This window comes from Mytilus trossulus, chromosome 6 (assembly GCF_036588685.1).
Source record: "Mytilus trossulus isolate FHL-02 chromosome 6, PNRI_Mtr1.1.1.hap1, whole genome shotgun sequence".
In the NCBI taxonomy this organism is placed as follows: Eukaryota; Metazoa; Mollusca; class Bivalvia; order Mytilida; family Mytilidae; genus Mytilus; species Mytilus trossulus.
Window position 1 is genome coordinate 48,369,344 of NC_086378.1, and position 20,140 is coordinate 48,389,483.

General features: G+C 32.9%; 2 protein-coding genes and 1 long non-coding RNA gene across 3 annotated transcripts in view; all 3 read right to left on the reverse strand.

Moving 5' to 3' along the window:
• The window catches only part of LOC134722762 (uncharacterized), a 127,645-nt gene that overhangs the window by 47,637 nt on the left and 59,868 nt on the right, over positions 1 to 20,140 (reverse strand). The gene's annotated exons all lie outside the window — the stretch shown is intronic.
• On the reverse strand, positions 558 to 4,282 carry LOC134723478 (uncharacterized). Its single transcript, XM_063587079.1, has 3 exons — positions 4,256 to 4,282; positions 2,128 to 2,192; positions 558 to 1,071 (listed from the first exon to the last, which is right to left on the reverse strand). Exons 2-3 carry the CDS (start codon positions 2,174 to 2,176, stop codon positions 665 to 667), a joined length of 456 nt encoding a protein of 151 aa, XP_063443149.1. The 5' UTR covers positions 2,177 to 2,192; positions 4,256 to 4,282; the 3' UTR covers positions 558 to 664.
• Positions 13,162 to 19,602, reverse strand: LOC134723479 (uncharacterized). The gene is made up of 3 exons (XR_010108085.1): positions 19,430 to 19,602; positions 17,279 to 17,477; positions 13,162 to 13,232 (listed from the first exon to the last, which is right to left on the reverse strand). It is a non-coding gene; the product is annotated as an uncharacterized LOC134723479 (long non-coding RNA).

Sequence of the window (20,140 nt, forward strand, 5' to 3'; positions counted from 1 at the left end):
TGAAAAACTGGACTAAAGTTACATAAAGTTTGAAATTTGAGTTGAGGTGACCTATTTGTTGTTTGTCTGATGAGTCTTATGTAGACGAAACGTGCGTCTGGCGTATAAAATTATAATCCTGGTACTTTTGATAACTATTGTATACTCAGTCATTACTCTGTAAGATGCCCTTACTGATGACGTTTTATTGATATATGATGTATAGTATTGTAGATATTGATCTGAACCTAAAACTAAAGCAAAATGACTCAAGGATGAAATGTAGGTCAAGATGACCCAATTGTTATGTAGATATCTTTATGACTTTTGTAAAATGTTTACAAAATCTGTCATTTTATATTTTTTCTTAAAGTGAAACACTAACAGTTGACTAAAAGTAAATTGCAAAAACTGTTTATTCATCATTTTAAAAAGTATAAATAGTATATACCTTTCTTCATTTAGGTATTGTGTTATTTTGAAACACACAAAAATAAACAAAACAAAAACAGAATTGTATTATAAACATATAAAGAATACCTTTCTTAATTTAAGTATATTTTTTTTAAACACTCACACACACTAAAATGTCAAAGTATCAGAGAAGAGTCAATAACAATATGAAAATCATAATGTCATATATGAATATCATATTAATTCATTTTAATCGTGTTGTTCATTTATCTCAGGCTTTCTCTTTTTCCTTATCAGTTTCATCCATTCTTATCTCTAAGTCTGAAAAATTGAGCTCATCTACTTGTAATTTAAGTGCATCACATTGCTCTGTTTTTAACTTAAGTTCTTCAGTTAACTTGTCATTTTTACCTTTGCATTCATGCAATGTGGAAATCAGTTTAGAGGCTTCTGCTTTGCAGTTGCTGGTTAAATCTATAATCTTATTCAGATCTGATCTGATAATGCGCTGAATTTCTATGCTTTCCTCTCTTAGCTCTGCAGTTTTGTTTGTTGTCACCCACGCATCTATTGCAATTGCACTTTTGGTTGTGTTGTGCTTAAATTTGTTCATTAACAAAAGTATTTTTTGGAGCTGGCAATGTAATGGCAGATGGATATCAGTATGGTGTTGATTATCTATAAAATTGAAAAGAAATAAAAAATTTGATGTAAATAATTACATTGTTGATATATATATATTCAAGAGTCTATCCTAAATTGAGGTAAATTATATGGCCTTCAAATTATATACCATTTATATTCCGAACATCACTGAAGAGACATTAACTGTAGAAATTCGGATATGGTGTACAAATTTTTGCACCTCATGTTTGCGGTATACCATCTTTTCTGCAGGTTTATTGTTTTCTGTTTGGTAATTAAGTAATAATAAGATCCATGTTGTAACACCTAGTGTCATCGATGACAGTCAGCAGGGTTTAAGAACATCAGTTGTTCGACCTGCTGATCAAATGCGTTTTGTTAAAATATAAATTTTCACTTTTTTGATCTTTTGGAAAATGTTGTTTGTGCTGTATTTAGACCCCTCTATCAAGAAATTTGTTTAGCATGCACTCGTATAAAAATTGTGGTTTTTATCCAACGTAATCAGAGGTTTGAACATTGTTTTCACTTGGTTGCATTGATGATATTTATATATTTATGTTATTTTAATTCAGGTTATAACAGTCATTGACAGTTTATAATTAGCATAATATTAAACCTACAGGAACATTGTTTGTTAATGAATGAAGGTTGCATGAACTATCATGTTGATGTCACATGTTAAGATAGAAACAATGAGTACTTTGCTCACCTGTTACAAAGTTTATAAATGTAAGCAGTGGGAGTAAATAATTTTCATACATTTGTAGTAATTATCCTTGTTTCTGGTAAAGCTTGTGCAATCAGAGATGTTTAGAAATCAAATGTATCGTTATGTAGACTTTAATTTACATGCACCAACCCAAATATCATTGCCTATGTTATATGTGTTATCAAACTGCTGTATGCACAAACTTGAGCAAATTTTGACATGTTTGTGAACTCTGGAAAAGCAAGTTATTCCCATTTGTGAGAAAAGTTGTAGCAAGAAATTGTGTGTGCTATTTTAATGACAACATTGACAAAGTTTGCTGTTGTTAATTTGTAACTTTTTCAAGATCATGATGATTTTAAAGAAATAAATGATACCTATTGAATATTCTGGTGTGTCCAGGAAATCATCATGGTGAGTTGCCATGTCAGATCTAATAAATCTGTATAATAAAATAAAATTCTGGTATTGAAATGTTTTCATAAATGACATGAATAACAGCATAAACAGTGTTGATGCAACTGAAATATAGGAAACATAACATTTTTGCAACTTGTAGTTAGATTTTGCTAGATGCATATACATGTTATATGAAAAGAAGATGTGGTATGATTGCTAATGAGACAACTATCCACAAAAGAGCAAAATGACACAGACATAAACAACTATAGGTAGCCGTGCTGCCTTCAACAATGAGCAAAGCCCATGCCCCATAGTCAGCTATAAAAGGGCCTGATAAGACAATGTAAAACAATTAAAAAAAGAAAAATAACGGCCTTATTTATGTAAAAAAATTATCAGATTGAAGATAAAAAAATATTTTGGAGAACTGGCTGTAAACACAGACATGCATGTGGAGGTACTGAATGAATATTTAAACAGGATGTGAAGATAGATATGCTCGCATGTGATATTATGTATAGTACACATGCATAGTTGAGATAAATGTATTTACAACAAAATGAATTCTCTACTAAGAAATCAGCAATCTGCAAGATTTTTAGTCCATGAAGTGTGACTGAGGGGTGTTGCAGAGGGGATTAGGGATTTATAGATATACATCCATATCAAATGTTTATGGCCATGTACAAATGTATGAACAGTTCTTGTAAAAATTACGCACATTTAATTAGAAAACTGTGTGTGTAATATTTTCTAAGTGGCTGAAGCAAGTTCTTCTGAAAATCACCTAAATGACCTACATCATGTACATTTAATTAGAAAATTTAGTAATATTTTCAAAGTCACTGGAGCATGACCATGATGACTGAGGGAGTGCACTGATTTTTTTTATGTTAATCTATTGAAATGTACACCTGCATACCAATTATATAAATGATCTAAGTTGAACAGGGAGCTTATTCACAAAGCATCTGTTTGCTTAAGGACCCGTTAATATCTCTCTGAAATTTAAACCAATGAAAATATCTGAAGCATTAATAAAATGAAATTTGCATACCAATGGGTTTGTTAATAGTGCACCTGTTGGCATAACGTTTACGGAATGGCTTTGTGAATAAGGTCCCAGTTCTTTTTGAACTGTTTCTCATTGCTATGCTATGATTGATAGAACTTCCGATTCCTGTGGGTGATTAATTTGCATACCAACAGGTTTCTTAATAGTGCACCTGTTAGCATAACGATTACGGAATGGACATAGTCGTTAACAGGTCTGTTAGTTAACGGATGCTTTATTTCAGATAAATTTAGTATAGATTTGTTATCCTTTAGGATTTTCCATTCAGCTCAAACGGTAGCGTGTGTTGGTTATAAGTGCAACCCTTATGCCGGGATACCCAAAATCGCCCAGTGTCAGTGTACCCACATTGCCCACCCCTTTTTATGTTGTTACTGTCAAGACAGTTACCCTAGGCTAGCAGTGCAAGTGTACCCACATCGCCCACCTTTTTATTTTGTTACTGTGAATGCAGTGTACTCAAATAGTTTTTTTCAGAGCGTAGAGAAGCGAGAAGGTCTATAATAGACGTATTTACAAATTTGTCCGCCATTACATAACATCACACAGGTTCCCGTAAACTTTGACTTCATAATTCAAAACATATGACGTCACAACTAAAAAGTGATTGTTGCTTGACGTCAAAAGGTTATTTGGAGGTGATGTAAGGTCATTTGGAGGCAAGATACAGCTAAATACCAAAAGTGTAAATACGTTTATTTGATAGTCGACTTTATTATTTACAGAAAACTTCCGATTCCTGTGGGTTAACGTTGTGCACTGAAGTAAGCGAGAAGGTCTATAGTTTGATAGTCGACTTTATTATTTACAGAAAACTTCTGATTCCTGTGGGTTAACGTTGTGCACTGAAGTAAGCGAGAAGGTCTATAATTTGATAGTCGACTTTATTATTTACAGAAAACTGTTCAACTTATACATGCAATATGAACGGAAGCTATATGATACATATATATACTATTGGTATCGGTGTTATTATTCTGTTCAACTGAGTTCGACTTAAAATAGTTTTTTCAAAATGTTCAACTTACACATGCGATATGACCGGAAGCTATATGATTATTACTTGTCCTGACTTTATGTTGATTAAGAATCTTTTTAGAATTTTTTTTGATATATTTTATAAGTTATCTAAACTAGTAAACTAATTCGTCTCAACTCGTCTTTATCAATGATTAAACATATTAATACCGATGAAATAAACGCTATGTTCAACCTCCATGCTGTGTAGTATTTCTATTTATATTTGATGAGTTTAGCCTTTTCTACTGATTGGTATAGATCATTCTTATGGGATACTGATACACCACTGTCCCGGGTTAAAAAGAGAGTTAGGACCCCGCTAACATGTATTTTTGTCCATCTGATGAGTCAAGCCTTTTTCAGCTGATTTTTATTGTTCGTTCATATGTGGTACTGATACACCACTGTCCTGTGTTAGAGGGAGGGTTAGGACCCGCTAACCTGAGCATCCCCGCCACATTACATGTATTTTTGTGTCTTTCCCAAGTCATGAGCCTATAAATCAGTGGTTGTCGATCGTCTGTTGATTTGTAACTTATTTGGTTTTCGTTTATGTTTTGTAAAAAAATTAGGCCAGTAGTGTTTCGTTTGAAATGTTTTACATTTTTCATTTCACAGCCTTTTATAGCTGACTATGCGGCGTGGGATTTGTTTAGTGTTTAACGTTGTACGGTGACCTATAGTTGTTAAGTTCTGTGTCAACTGATATCTCGTGGAGAGTTGTCTCATTGGCAATCATTATCAGTATATTAAAAGCTAACTAAATATTACTTGTATGTTATATACATATACATATTCAGGGTACTACAATCTGCCGATACCTGTAACTTGACATTGCACAAGGTAATGTTTTCTCTGGCTATGACGTCTTTAAACACTAAATCCATTGGATGTTGGATGTGTATGGATTGATAGTTTAGTCTTAGATGCATGATATTTTTATTAGTTGTTAGGGGATTTGAACTATCTGTCACATAACTGCGAGTACTCTCAGATCTGTTCATTGTGTCTTTTTGTGTCGGGATGTATAGGTACCCGGCCACGTCCACTTGTATTTTTGTTCATCTGATGAGTTAAGCCTTTTTCCACTGATTTTTATAGTTCGTTCTTATGCTGTACTGTTATACCACTGTCCCAGGTTAGGGAAGGATTGAGATCCCGCTAACTTGTTTAACCCCGCAACATTATTTATGTATGTGCGTGTCCCAAGTCAGGAGCATGTAATTCAGTGGTTGTTGTTTGTTTATGTGTTACATATTTGTTTTTCGTTCATTTTTTTTACATAAATAAGGCCGTTAGTTTTCTCATTTGAATTGTTTTACATTGTCTTATCGGGGCCTTTTATAGCTGACTATGCGGTATGGGCTTTGCTCATTGTTGAAGGTCGTACGGTGACCTATAGTTTTTTGTCTGTGTCATTTTTATCTTTTGTGGATAGTTGTCTCATTTGCGATCATACCACATCTTCTTTTTTAAATCAGTATTTCAAAAACTCTAAATTTTGTTAACATGTAATTTATAAAACATATCAATTATAACTCATGTCAACACAGAAATGCTTAGTACTGGGCTTGTAATAATACCCTCGGGGAAATAAATCTTCACCTGCAGTGGCATCGACTCAGTGGTTGTAAATAAACTCATCATAGATACCAGGATAGAAATTGTTTAGATACGCCAGAAGCGTATCGTCTACAAAGACTCATTAGTGACGCTCGAATAAAAAATAATAAAAACGCCAAATAAAGTACGAAGTTAGAGAGCATTGAGGACCAAATGTTTTGTTAAATACAGCTAAGGTTATCTTTTCCTCAGGTAGAAAAAGCCATAGTGTTTAAGACAGTGGCATAAGATTCCATTATATTGACAACGATGTGAGAACAAAACAAACAGAACAAATACGTTGAAATATATAAAAAAAAAAAAGGGTACACATTTAATGTGAATACACTGTCTATAATTTGATCGATTTTCATGGACATTGAAAGACCAGGGGGTCTCACCCTCATTTAAGCGGTCTCAGGTAGGTTTTCACTATATATTTTGATGATCCAAACAGCAACAAACAACAACCCCTGAATAAGGGCTCCTGGTTTGGGACATATACATACATAATGTGACATACATTATTTTGTTGGCACCAAACCTTCCCTTAATTTCAGACTGTGGTGTAACAGTACAGCATAAGAATAAACTATAAAATCAGTTGAAAAGGGTCCAACTTATCAGATCGATACATCGCAGAAAAAAAGTTTAGCAAAAACCGAGACCAGACGTTGCAGGTTATTCATCTGAAACTAGTTCAATCTTTCTACATACTTGTCACTTCGGTATTATTCCCTTTTAACTTATGCATTAATCTCTTTTTGAAGTAAGGTGCTTGCATCCTGGATACGATATAACTTTTAAATAACAAATATCGATGACTCTTTGATAATAGGTTATTCATAAAAAAAAAAGCACCGTGAATATTGACTGTACTTTAGTCAACGTTGGGTCGTTTATTATACTCTTATCAGAGAAAAGTGACCTAAAGGATTAAAATTCTACTAATATCACAAACAAAAGTAGTTATTTGTCCATTTGAAAGATATCTATAAAGATATAAACAGATGTAAAACGTGCATGTTAAATAAAGTACCCGAAGTTCAAATGACGGCACAAATGAAAGTACACATGCTGTTATATATGACCACTACTGCTACATAGAAATTATTGTCTTACTAATTATGTTTGAGTACCGACTCTTTAAGGCATATTAAGGATGTTGATCGCGAACAGTACACATATCTATATCTTTTACTGACAGGTGTTTTATGGACATTCGATAACATTTTAGTTATAATCATTATTTGTTTCAATAAAAAATTATTATTGTTTTCTCTTTTCTTTTTTTTTAAGTGGCTAAAAGTGGTTAAATATATAAAATCCGATCATATCCGCGATAATGTATGATTTGTGTAATATATAATTTGTACTTTATTTTGTTTTTTTATACGTTCTTGGTTCGAGTGTCCCCAATAAATCTTTTGAAGACAAAGCACGCATTTGGTGTATATTATTTTAATCATGGTTTCTTTTATAGTTTTTTATAAGGCTTCTGACTTTGGACAGGCACATACAGCATGTGGATTAGTTAAAAATGTTTGAAATGCTCCAACTTGGGGCAGTGGTTTAACAACATAAGAACAAACAAATAAATATACTTAACTAATCAGATCGATACAAATCAGAAAAAAACCCACATCAAACAAAAGAACAGACCAAACATGGCAGGGTATTATATTCATAAGAATTAGACAAAGTAAGACCTGAGAGCCCATTTAGATATTACTGCTTTGAATAACTGGGACAAGTGGGTAATGGAGGTCACATGTTATAAATTGCAGTGAGCGAAGCCTTATAAAAGACTGGACTTATTCCTGTTGAGCTAGTGCTTTTCCATACAACATGTTGAGCTCTACAGCTTTCGAAAGACAAAGTGGCTCTGTTCTGCGATGCTACTGGGATGTATTTTGTTTCTTGTTTGAAAGACGAACAAAGAAGAGCTTGTGAAATGACTGAAGATTATTTGACCTAATTCATGTAGACATTGTCTTTTTGTCCCTTTTTTTACGGTGTGAACATGTCAGTCCCTTTGCTACATGTATGCCCGTATTGTAGTGACATTTTATATTTCAGAGGTTTGGTTTACTTAAATTGTTGAAATTAATATTTCGTAAATGGTGTATCATATATGTAATGGGTATACATGTAGGTCCCAATAAGTTAGATAGGATCTAGTATGTAAACTTGTCAATCCATCAAACAAACTTATTCTGGAAATTGAATAATCAAACATCGTAGTAAAATCGGTCCGTGTATTTTTTCGTCCATTCGTTTTGAAATGACAAAATCAAAAAACAAAAAATAAAAATGTTTTCGTTTTTCGTTTTTGATTTTACAAACAAAAATCGAAAAACGAAAGTGACCAAGATATTTTAATATTGACTATTTGTCATTGTACAAGGTCAGGATAATATAAGACCGTTGATGACGTCGTTTCACCAAATCAATTGCATGTGCACTGTTTGATGTTTTGTCTAGGAAAATATTTTTATGTACTAAATGGAAAATGTTTTTAATTAGCGTTGATTAACTGAGAATGCATTAATCATTGTACCGTAGGATTTTCTCAGGTTTTGTACGAGTATAGTGCCGATCTGATTAGTAAACATTTTCTAGCTGATGAGGTATGTTCATTGTTGAAGGATGTACATTATCCTATGGTTGTTACATTCTCTTCCGTGGGTCTCGGGTGGCAAAGTTGTTCCATTGGCAATCATATCAAATTTTCTAATCTACTACTAAATATGTACATAATTTAGCTTTCGTGTTATTTTTCTCTTGTTTTGTCCGTCAATTATTTATACTGGGAAGTATACAGTAGGTGAGATATTAAGTAAATCGTATAAATTGCAATGGAATTTTAATCAAATGACTTTAAAGTTGTCAGTTTAGCACGGTCGCATGGCTGTCTCCTTTTGTTGGTAATATTTTTCTAGAAGCCTGAAATAAAAATATGTTGGAAACTGTAGCGACTGTTTAATTAAAAATAGGAGGTACAACATATATATACCGACACAAGAATCCCGGTATGAGACATCTAGAAGCAAAATATCACTTTTGGCTTAAGATATGGCTAATGGTAACGTATTAGAAAAGAGCGTTCAAAATGAACTTACAAATGTATATATGAGTAGTTGCAGTAAAGCCAAAACGTTTGAGCCCTAAATAGTATGAAATAAAAAAAAATAGCTAATTAGTGTTGTGAACATCAAAGGGATGTTTTTTTTTATACATGTATATGTATATAGTTCTTTGATTTAAGAACATTTGTTTCCCAAAAATCTATGTTTTGTATCTGTTGACATCAAACAACTTAAGTTATAATGATCACGTTGACATTTTTGCTATCACGTTTTTGCTAAATCCACACTCATTCTTAGATATTATTATTATAGCTTTTCTTTTTTCATTCATCGATTTTAGTTTCGTTTTGATTAATTTAAATCATAAAAGTTTATCTCCTCTATTCAATTTACAAATTTACATTTTGAAGTTTCACCATTGTCTCATTTATTCTAATAAGATAAGTGTATTATTTGTTGGACTTTATAAAAGATTTTAAACACTTCTTTTCTCCATTATATAAGACAGTAACGCTACTTACAAAAGTTACTTTCACAAACATAATCTGTCTTATAATCACAGCTTTGATCCTGCCACTGACTATCTGTAGGATGAAACATAACACAGTTACGTTTATATCCATCTGAAGAGGCAGATTTTGGAAGGCCACTATAAAAATGTGTATAAGACGGTTTTGATTGATCGTATGTCCATCTGAAATCACCTTCATGAACATCAGTTAAACCAATCCAGAGCCAATAACCTAAAAAGAAAAACATATATAAGCAGGCAGTTCCATTCCTCATTCCTATAACTTTTTAAATACTGGTAGCAATCTGACATTAAGCCAAATTATAATTGATTCAATTTCTCTTTATCAAAAGAGTAGCCAATTAAATGTTGTAGGAAATTTTGAAAGCAATTCATTTCTGTTAATTTAATTGTATGTTTTACATTTTAGTAGTATTGCATTGATTTACAACTTATTGCTTATATAACCCCGTCACACTACACCACAATTGCGCCACGCTCACCATGATCTAAATAAATTTAGATCGTGGTGAGGTCGCGGTATGAGCGGCATGAAAATACAAATTTTCAATTGACAATTTTAGTTTTGTTGACTTATTTGTAAACGTTACTTTGCTGAACTTTTTTGCTGTTTATAGTTTTTCTATCTAATATAATAACCGAAAACTGCAAATTTTCCTTAAATACCACAAAAAACAGGGGCAGCAACCTAACAACGGGTTATTTTATTTGTCAAAAATGTGGAGGGCAGATAGACCTTATTAACATGTTTATCTAGTCAGATTTCCACTAAATACTTTGGTATTAGGAATATAAGCCACAATCTACATTTTACCCATATGTTTTATTTTTAGACATGACGGTCATCTTGATTGATGGGCGGGCTCATCGAATATATTTTTTAAACAAATTACCATAATGATAATTTAAGTCAAGGTTGGCTTAATTTAACCCAGGTGTTTCAGGAGAAAAGATTTTTGTAAAAATTACGGACGATGACGATGTTTGTCTGACCGACCGGTCTTGTAAATCAGACTTCCGCTTCCGTTATGGCGGTGAATATTTTTTTTTACTGAGAAACAAAATTACCAATGGCTAAGAAGAACACATCTTAATGATATTATATGAAGTATAAGCAATGTCCAACAAACTTTTTTATAGTGTGGCAAAAGGGGTGAGACCCGGTATTTACACATTATGGAGCAAATGTGAACTCAATGTGCACAAATTTCCCCACGCTGTTTTCAAAGGATTTCACACGATAGACCAAGCAGTGGCATTCCTTATTGCCGGTAATGCATTTCAGAATTGTCATATTATCCCCGTCTTTGACGATACAGAGACAACAAAATATCCCATAGATTATGAACACGAATGTAAAAACCCACCATGCTCTGTTGACACAATTGATGTCTCAATTATCAATGAAAATGAGGACAATGATGAAAATAATAGTGATACATGCAGTACTAAAAATACTACACCCCAAGACCAAATAGCGAAAGATAATCTCACTGATAGCACAATTCACACACAAGATATATTTATACAATCAGAGGATACTGTCCCTAAAGAATTAAAATCACAAAGTGAGTCCCTCGAAATCAATAAAATAGCATGCACAGTCGTGACACAGTTGTGCAATGAAAATCAAAACGCTTTTATGATACAATGCTGTAAATGCCAACTGTGGACTCACTACAAGTGTACTCGCCTACCAGTTTATCAAATATATCTATTAACTAGTACCTCAAGGCGGTATAATTGTGAAACATGTACAACTGTCCCACCATCTTTTTTAGAAAAATGTAAAGGCTCATGCGTACAAATACAGGGCTAGGGAGATGATAAAGAAATAAACAGGCATTCAGACATTACAGAAAATGATAGAACACTTGAAATACTAGACAGAATAGAAAACAGTGTGGTGAACGCTATTACAAAAACACCTGAAAAGAATCAAGATGATATGATTATCCAACTAAAATTAGATTTATAAAATGAGAGAAATCACAAGGAGCATATGAGTGAAATCTCCAAGAAATTTGAAGAAGTTAAAGGCACAATTTCCACCGCCTCAAGTGAAATAAAATATGAAATTAAGAGCATAAAGAAAGAGGGGTATGACAAAGTGTCAACAAAACCAATAAACCAGATAAGAGACTTTACAGAAAAACTCAACAAGAATGTAAACGAAAATATATCAAAAACTCTGCAAAATAAAATAGATCCCATTGCAGAAACTTTGCAGAAAATTAATGAAAACTCTATTACTGCTACGAAGGCCTTGGAAGCTACAGGCATAAAATTATCTGACAACACGCGCACAACATGGAAATAACAAAAACACTTGAGAACATAGCTAAAACACTCAATTCGGATAAACAGTATCCAAGTGCAAATAGTTCAAACAATCCAGTGAAAAGGAAATCTACTCATTCTGAAGGAAGCTTTCCAAATATCGAAGTTTCAAACAGATTTTCGCCAATCGCAGATGTAGATGAAAGAGGACAAACAGGAAACTCTCAATTTCAATATGAAAGTTCTTATGTACCCGAAACAAAGAAAGCACTCATTTTAGGCAATTCTCATGTTCGATATATAAGATTAGACAATTTTCTACAAGGATGTACAGTTCATAAATATACAAGTTACTCTATGTCAGAAATGGAAGAAAAATTACATGAATTGGACACAGATTATGATTGTATATTTTTTCATGTATATACAAATGATATTAGAGCTGAAACTCCAGATGTTTTCATTCAAAAACTTGAAATATTTTGTCAAAGGCTTAAAGATCATTGTTCTTTTACTAAATTAATTATCTCTCTTCCTTTTTTGTCAGTGAAGGATTCAGACCTGAATCAAAAGATAATTCAGAGTAATATTTTAATTCAAAACAAATTTTTGAAGAGTTCTGAAGTACTTATTTGTGAAAATTCTGTTTTTTCTAGTAGAGATCAAGCAATTAGAAGATTTTTTATATCTGATGGACTTCATTTGTCCAAACAGGGAACCAGTTTGTTTGTAACAAACATGAAATTCTGGCTCAGAAAAGCTTTGAATATTAAGATTGAAAAGAGTAAGCATTCTTACAGAAATTTGAATGTACAAAACCATTATGATAGTTCTCAAAATCACTATGCAGGGTCAAGGTCAAATGGTAGATATATGTATGACACACATGATAGACATAATAATAGGGAATTCACACATGACAGATACAATAGAGAATTTACTAATGCAGGACATAATGCATACTGGTAATCAATATTCAAGCTACATGTATAATGGGTCTGGGTAGAACAATCATGAATAGAACAAAAAGGTGCATTTTCGAATAGATTCAACTGTTCAAAACTTAACTTTTAAACAACAAAGCAGATAATGTAAGTATCAATATATGTTTATTCATGAATTACAGAATACTAATTCTTGAAACACAATTATTTACCATTTGAAATCAATAAAACCTCTGTTGTTAGGCTTAACATACTAGTAGCTATTTAAGTTAATCTTTTTTTTTCATAATATCCCTCAACACAAAACATTAATAGTTTCTTATCATCCAGCTTTGTTTGATGGTATAGTCCACTTTTTGACCATTCAGCACAGAACTTTGACATTATTGTGGTTTCAATATTTTTTTGTATTTAAAAGAACTTCAAATCATTGACTGATTGACGAAAATAATAACCGATCCAACTTTTGTCTTTGAATTTATTCTTGTCTTGTTTCTATGTTTTCTCCATTTATTCTAGGTGGTGAATTTCAATCCTTCTGAAAAAGAACCAATAAAATCTAAAGTAATGTATTATACAAAATTGTTTGCATACATGTAGCAATAATATGATTTTCAATAAAAATAGCTATGCAGTATGGATTTTACTGATTGTGAAAGGTTGTCCAGTGTCATCAGTTGCTAACGGCCTACATCCTTTGGTCTCTGATGGAGGGTTGTCAAATTAAGAAATAATTCTTGGGGGCTTGAATATATCGTTATTTTACCACGGGTTGGCCCTTTATGACAAATATTTTACCCTGAGCGATAGTGAGGGGTAAAATATCGGCATAAAGGGACAACCCGTGGTAAAATCTAGATATATTCAAGCCCCCCATGAATTATTTCGATTCTAATAGGACAAATACGGCAATTTTTTTGGATCGACGCGCTCTAGGTGGAGGCCATTATTTGCCGTTCCCATAAATTTACGCACTTTTAGATTGGCGTAAAAGAACGGAGAAAACAGAAAAAGTGACATGCTCAAACTATTCACAAAACTTACTTAGATAAATTTGGATAAATTTTAATGATAACTTACTTATATGTCTTCTATGTATATAAAAAAAATGGGCTTATACCACATTTTACCATCGTTTGTTAACGTTTACTTGTTGTGATGATTTTTGGTATCAAAAGCGTGTATTTTCCCGTAAAATGCTTAAATTATAACGTCATCATTCTATGACGTCGGGTACTTCATTCATAAAAAAAAAAAAAATTTCGTGGGAGTACGATCGGAACAGCCAATGCAATATATTCATATTTTACCACGGGTGTGTACTCAAAGCGTTTGAAGGACGTCATGTTAGAATTAGCAATATACCACATCTTCCTATTCTAATACCATATAACAATCAATTAATTTGTGATTCTTTATAACATTTGGGTATTTTCCCAAGTTATATACATAATATACATGATATATATATACTGTAAATTCAGAATTAATGCGAGTTTTTTTTTATTGCGAAAAATGCAACGGAGTTGTAAACGCAATAATTTAAACTCGCATTATGAAATATTTTATATACATTAAACAGGATTTTTCTCAAAATCGTAAAATTTAAAATCGCATTAAGTCTAAAATGCCAGAATCGCAATAATAAATGCACCCAATAATTTATGAATTTACAGTATAAAGATCAATGTTAAAACTTTAGACAACTATAATAACATTCCATTTTTCACAAGAATTTGCAATATATTATACAAAATGCAGACAACAGAAACAATATTTTTTTAAGCTTTTGAAGTTCTGACAGATTTCAATTTGTGTTTTATTTCAATGAAAAAATACCTTGAACTCTTTGAACATATTGGAAATTATAGCATTGATACAAAAAAATTATGTATGTTTCATCCTTATTTTTTGTGTCGTTGGCTTGCTGTCTCATTTTAATATACATTTATACATACATCAATTAAATCTTCTTCTTTATTAAAAGTAACTAGAGGCTCTAAAGAGCCTGTGTCGCTCACCTTGGTCTATGTTAATATTAAACATTGTACACAGATGGATTCATGACAAAATTGTGTTTTGGTGATGGTGATGTGTTTGTAGATCTTACTTTACTAAACATTTTTGCTGCTTACAATTATCTCTATCTATAACAGTAGTTTCTGTGGAAAATGTTAGTGAAAATCTACAAATTTTGTGAAAATTATTAAAAATTGACTTTGAAGGGCAATAACTCCTGAGGGGGGTCAATTGACTATTTTGGTCATGTTGACTTATTTTTAGTTCTTACTTTGCTGTACATTATTGCTGTTTACAGTTTATCCCTATCTATAATAATATTCAAGATAAAAACAAAAAAAACAGCAAAATTTCCTCAAAATTACCATTTAGGGGCAGCAACCTAACAACCGATGATCCAATTCATCTGAAAATTCAAGGGCAGATAGAGCTTGACCTGATCAACAATTTTACTTCGTGTCAGATTTACTCTTAATGCTTTGGTTTTTGAGTTATAAGCCAAAAACTGCATTTTACCCCTATGTTCTATTTCTAGACGTGGCGGCCATCTTGGTTTTTTGGCTGGGTCATCGGACACAATTTTTAAACTAGATACCCCAATGATGATTGTGGCCAAGTTTCAATTAATTTGGCCGCGTAGTTTCAGAGGAGAAGATTTTTCTAAAAGATTACTAAGATTTACGAAAAATGGTTAAAAATTGACTATAAAGGGCAATAACTCCTAAAGTGGTCAACTGACCATTTTGGTCACGTTGACTTATTTGTAGCTCTTACTTTGCTGAACATTATTGCTGTTTACAGTTTATCTCTGTCTGAAATAATATTCAAGATTATAACCAAAAACAACAAAATTTCCTTAAAATTACCAATTCAGGGGCAGCAACCTAACAACGGAATGTCAGATTCATCTGAAAATTTCAGGGCAGATAGATCTTAACCTGTTTAACAATTTTACCCCATGTCAGATTTGCTCTAAATGCTTTGGTTTTTGAGTATAATAATATTCAAGATAAAAACAAAAAAAACAGCAAAATTTCCTCAAAATTACCAATTCAGGGGCAGCAACCTAACAACCGATGATCCAATTCATCTGAAAATTCCAGGGCAGATAGAGCTTGACCTGATCAACAATTTTACTTCGTGTCAGATTTACTCTTAATGCTTTGGTTTTTGGGTTATAAGCCAAAAACTGCATTTTACCCCTATGTTCTATTTTTAGACGTGGCGGGCATCTTGGTTGGTTGGCCGGGTCATCGGACACAATTTTTAAACTAGATACCCCAATGATGATTGTGGCCATGTTTCAATTAATTTGGCCGCGTAGTTTCAGAGGAGAAGATTTTTCTAAAAGATTACTAAGATTTACGAAAAATGGTTAAAAATTGACTATAAAGGGCAATAACTCCTAAAGTGGTCAACTGACCATTTTGGTCACGTTGACTTATTTGTAGATCTTACTTTGCTGAACATTATTGCTGTTTACAGTTTATCTCTGTCTGAAATAATATTCAAGATAATAACCAAAAACAACAAAATTTCCTTAAAATTACCAATTCAGGGGCAGCAACCTAACAACGGAATGTCAGATTCATCTGAAAATTTCAGGGCAGATAGATCTTAACCTGTTAAACAATTTTACCCCATGTCAGATTTGCTCTAAATGCTTTGGTTTTTGAGTTATAAGCCAAAAACTGCATTTTACCCCTATGTTCTATTTTTAGCCATGGCGGCCATCTTGGTTGGTTGGCGGGGTCACCGGACACAATTTTTAAACTAGATACCCCAATGATGATTATGGCCAAGTTTGGTTAAATTTGGCCCAGTAGTTTCAGAGGAGAAGATTTTTGTAAAAGTTAACGCCGGACGCAGGACGACGACGACGACGGACGACGACGACGGACGACGGACGCCAAGTGATGAGAAAAGCTCACTTGGCCCTTCGGGCCAGGTGAGCTAAAAATGGGATATTTTTGATTTTGATATCCCAAATCATTATAGTTCTATCAAATAACTTATTACCAAAAACAACAATGTGTTTGATATTAATTTTAAGACATGTACATTTGTATAAATGTTCCAGACCATATCAGTATTTGGATCTTACGTTTACGGTCCAGAACTTACAGTCCCACCATATGTGTACAGTCAGACCATTTAAGTATACTTGTACTGTCTGTTACCAGCTCGACCAAACCTGTGTTTTTATTTTAACTGCAATTAATCTATTTGTATTAATCTATTAAAGATTTCAGTTATGTTGATCTGTACTGTACATTTGTTTCAAATAAACTTGACCAACTTCTTAAAATTGGGCAGACTGTATGCGTACAGTCCAAATACTTGTATGTTTTGGAACATAAACATGATTAGCAAGCATTTGGCAGGATGTCATGCTAAAATCTCATTAATATAAGTACTAAATTTTTAGTATATACATGTAAATCCACAAGTTACTTACTGAAATTCATGGCGAACACTCACCAAAATCTTAAAGAGGATACAATTTAGAGGAAAGACTGGACAGATGAATGCACTAACACTATCAAAACAGAGCATAAAACTTACCTAAAAACAAGATGTTTTACATTTATCCAGGAGCAGGATAATTGAAAAGTTGTTTTTTTCTTTCTCTGCCGTCCATCATATAACATTTGAATTCATTCATGCAAAATATGAAAATCTGCAAAGTTAAGACCTTGAACCTCAGCTCATCCACATTTTGAATTTTGAACTGCATACTTGTCCTTTTCATCTTGCTGCCAACCTAAACATAAAAAATGATAAAAACATAATTCTAGATTGACTTTGTTTTTATTTTTGTTGGTACAAACAATTTTCTCAACTTTAAAACGAAAACATCATCACCAAAAAGGAGGTCATACTAACCTCCGATCGAAATATTTAAACAAACAGATATTATTACTTGATTGAAGATCTTGTCGTAAATTAATGGCATAGATACTCTTATTTTTGAAAACTTGATGTCTACTGCATACTTATATTCCTTTGTACGAGAGTATGCATATTTAGATGGACTCCATGGACTTTAATGTTAAATAAGCATGATTAATTTAACAGTTTTTCAGCTCTATGTGTACATTTTGAGAGAATCTTGCAATACTGTATATTCTGATATTCAGAACTTATTGTGAGGTTTTTATTAATACAACTGAAAGCTGTATCTTATTTTCATTTCTGATACATATTTATGAGCTGAAGACCAGTGCCGAAATTTTCTCACTGCATTGAAGACCCATAGGTGACCTTCAACTGTTGTCTACTCTTTGATTGGGTTGTTGTCTCTTTGTCAAATTCCCAGTTTCCACTTCGCATTTTATAACATGTATGCTGATTTTTCTTAAATTACAATATTTAATCATGCAATTTGTCCATTATTGAAAATACGGTAAGCAAAAATAAATGCACAAAAAATTTAACATTGTTATATAATGATATATGTATTAAAAGGCTTTTTTTTAAATTCAAAACAGTTGCCTACACTCCCAACATGACTGTTAATTTCCTTGTTTGATTTCATATTTTTAAAGCCTTTATAGCTAGCTAGATGGTATGCCGGGCGGATCCCGCCATTTTAAAAAGCAGGGGTTCCCAACCCAAGACAAAGGGGATGGTCCTATATTCATTTGATTTATTTTATTGTCTCATAGTCATATTAGAATATATATGGTTTGAGGATGGGGATCAGGGATCTGGAATTTTTTTAACCTAACCACTGGGGATCTCAACCATTTTAAAGTTTCTCAAACATGTGGGGATGGGGGTGACCCCAATTGACTCTTCCTATATTTCATTTGATTTGTTTTATTGTTCTATACAAGAATATATATGTATGGTTTAGGGTTGGGGATCTTGACCGTTTACAAGTTTTCAAACTAGAGGGGGTGGACTTCCCTTTTATTTTATTTCATTAATTTTATTGTCCCCGACAAAAATATATATGGTTTAGGGGTGGGGATCTGGATCGTTCACAAGATAATAGCACATTCTCAAATTGAACAGGGTGGGGTAACCCCAAAGACCTCCTTTTTATTTCTTTTCATTTGTTTTATAGTCCCATTCAAGAATATATATGGTTTAGGGGTGGGGATCTGGACCGTTTACAAGATAATAGCATATTCTCAAATTGAAGGGGGTGTGGATTACCTCCCCTGGACTCACCCTCCCTTCTTCCTTCCCCCAAAATACCTTTTAAAAGGTCCCAATGCACATATAGTTTACATTATTTTCCCTTGATTTACACTTTAGAATGTACACTATACAGTGTAATTTTTTTTTTAAAAGATAATACAACTGAAGACCACAGTGGTGGATCCAGAATTTTTCATAAGTGGGGGCCCACCGACTGCCTAAGAAAGGCCTGCACCTGCAATGCCTCAGTCATTCCATATATAATCAACCATTTTTTTTCCCAAAAAGGGGGCCCTGAACTCCTGATCCCCCCTTTTTTCCCCTCATTTCAATCACCCTGATATAAATTTTGTTTTATCACTTACAATAGGAATGGTTTGAATTGCCCAATAATTCTTATATACCCTTAATATCAACATATTACATTTTTGATAAATGAAAGGTAGAAATGGATTGGATAGTGGGAAGCTGTGTTCAAAGTGCTGGGTTTTTATGACCCTCGTTGTTTGCGGACTAACTATTTAGGCCAGTGGTGGATTATAGTGTGCGTGCATTAATCTGCTATACCTTCTTAATCAATATATTCAAATACTGACGGCAAGTGTTGTAATGTATCAATGTCTTATTTGAAATTCCGTACGTGCTATTTACACGTGGGATCGAGAGTGCAGGGGAAGGAAACTTGTCAATTATGTTTATTTCTAAGCCGTAAAATTAACCTTTGGTAATCCTCAAATTGGTGCAAGAGGCTTTACGGGCTGACTACTTATACATGTCTTAATCTCAAAATAACTCGGCAGCGTCAAATAACAGTGCATGTAAGGCTCGTCTCGGAGGGGGGTGTCTTTTTTTCTGTCTTCTTTTTTTAGTTATATTTTTAATAGCTTACACTTTTTTCCATTATTCTCTTTCTTTCACTATTCTTTATTCCTTTTTTTCTTTGTCCTTTGTTCTCTATTCTGTTAATTCACACCCATACCCTCTTATGTGGACTTACGGTAGTTTATTTTTTAGTTCTGGCAGAGATATTAGATTCAATATATATGTCTCTGGTTCTGGTATTATCAAGTCAATTTCTTTTTCATGCAGTGTCATGAAATATAATGATTTTATGCATATCAGCCAAGATTGTGCGTAACATTTTAATAAACAATTCAACACATACACGTTATTTGAATTTTATTAAAATCGATGAAGAACATGAATTTGGCAGCTAGTGCCCCTTAAACTGGGAAAGTTCAATTAAAAAAATCTGATCTACTAGCATTCAACACCAAA

Coding starts and splice junctions, on each gene's coding strand:
- LOC134723478 (XM_063587079.1), bottom strand. CDS start 2,176: ATGGCAACTCACCATGATGATTTCCTGGACACACCAGAATATTCAATA. Junction 1,072..2,127: donor CACACCAGAATATTCAATAG/GTATCATTTATT, acceptor TCAATTTTATAG/ATAATCAACACCATACTGAT.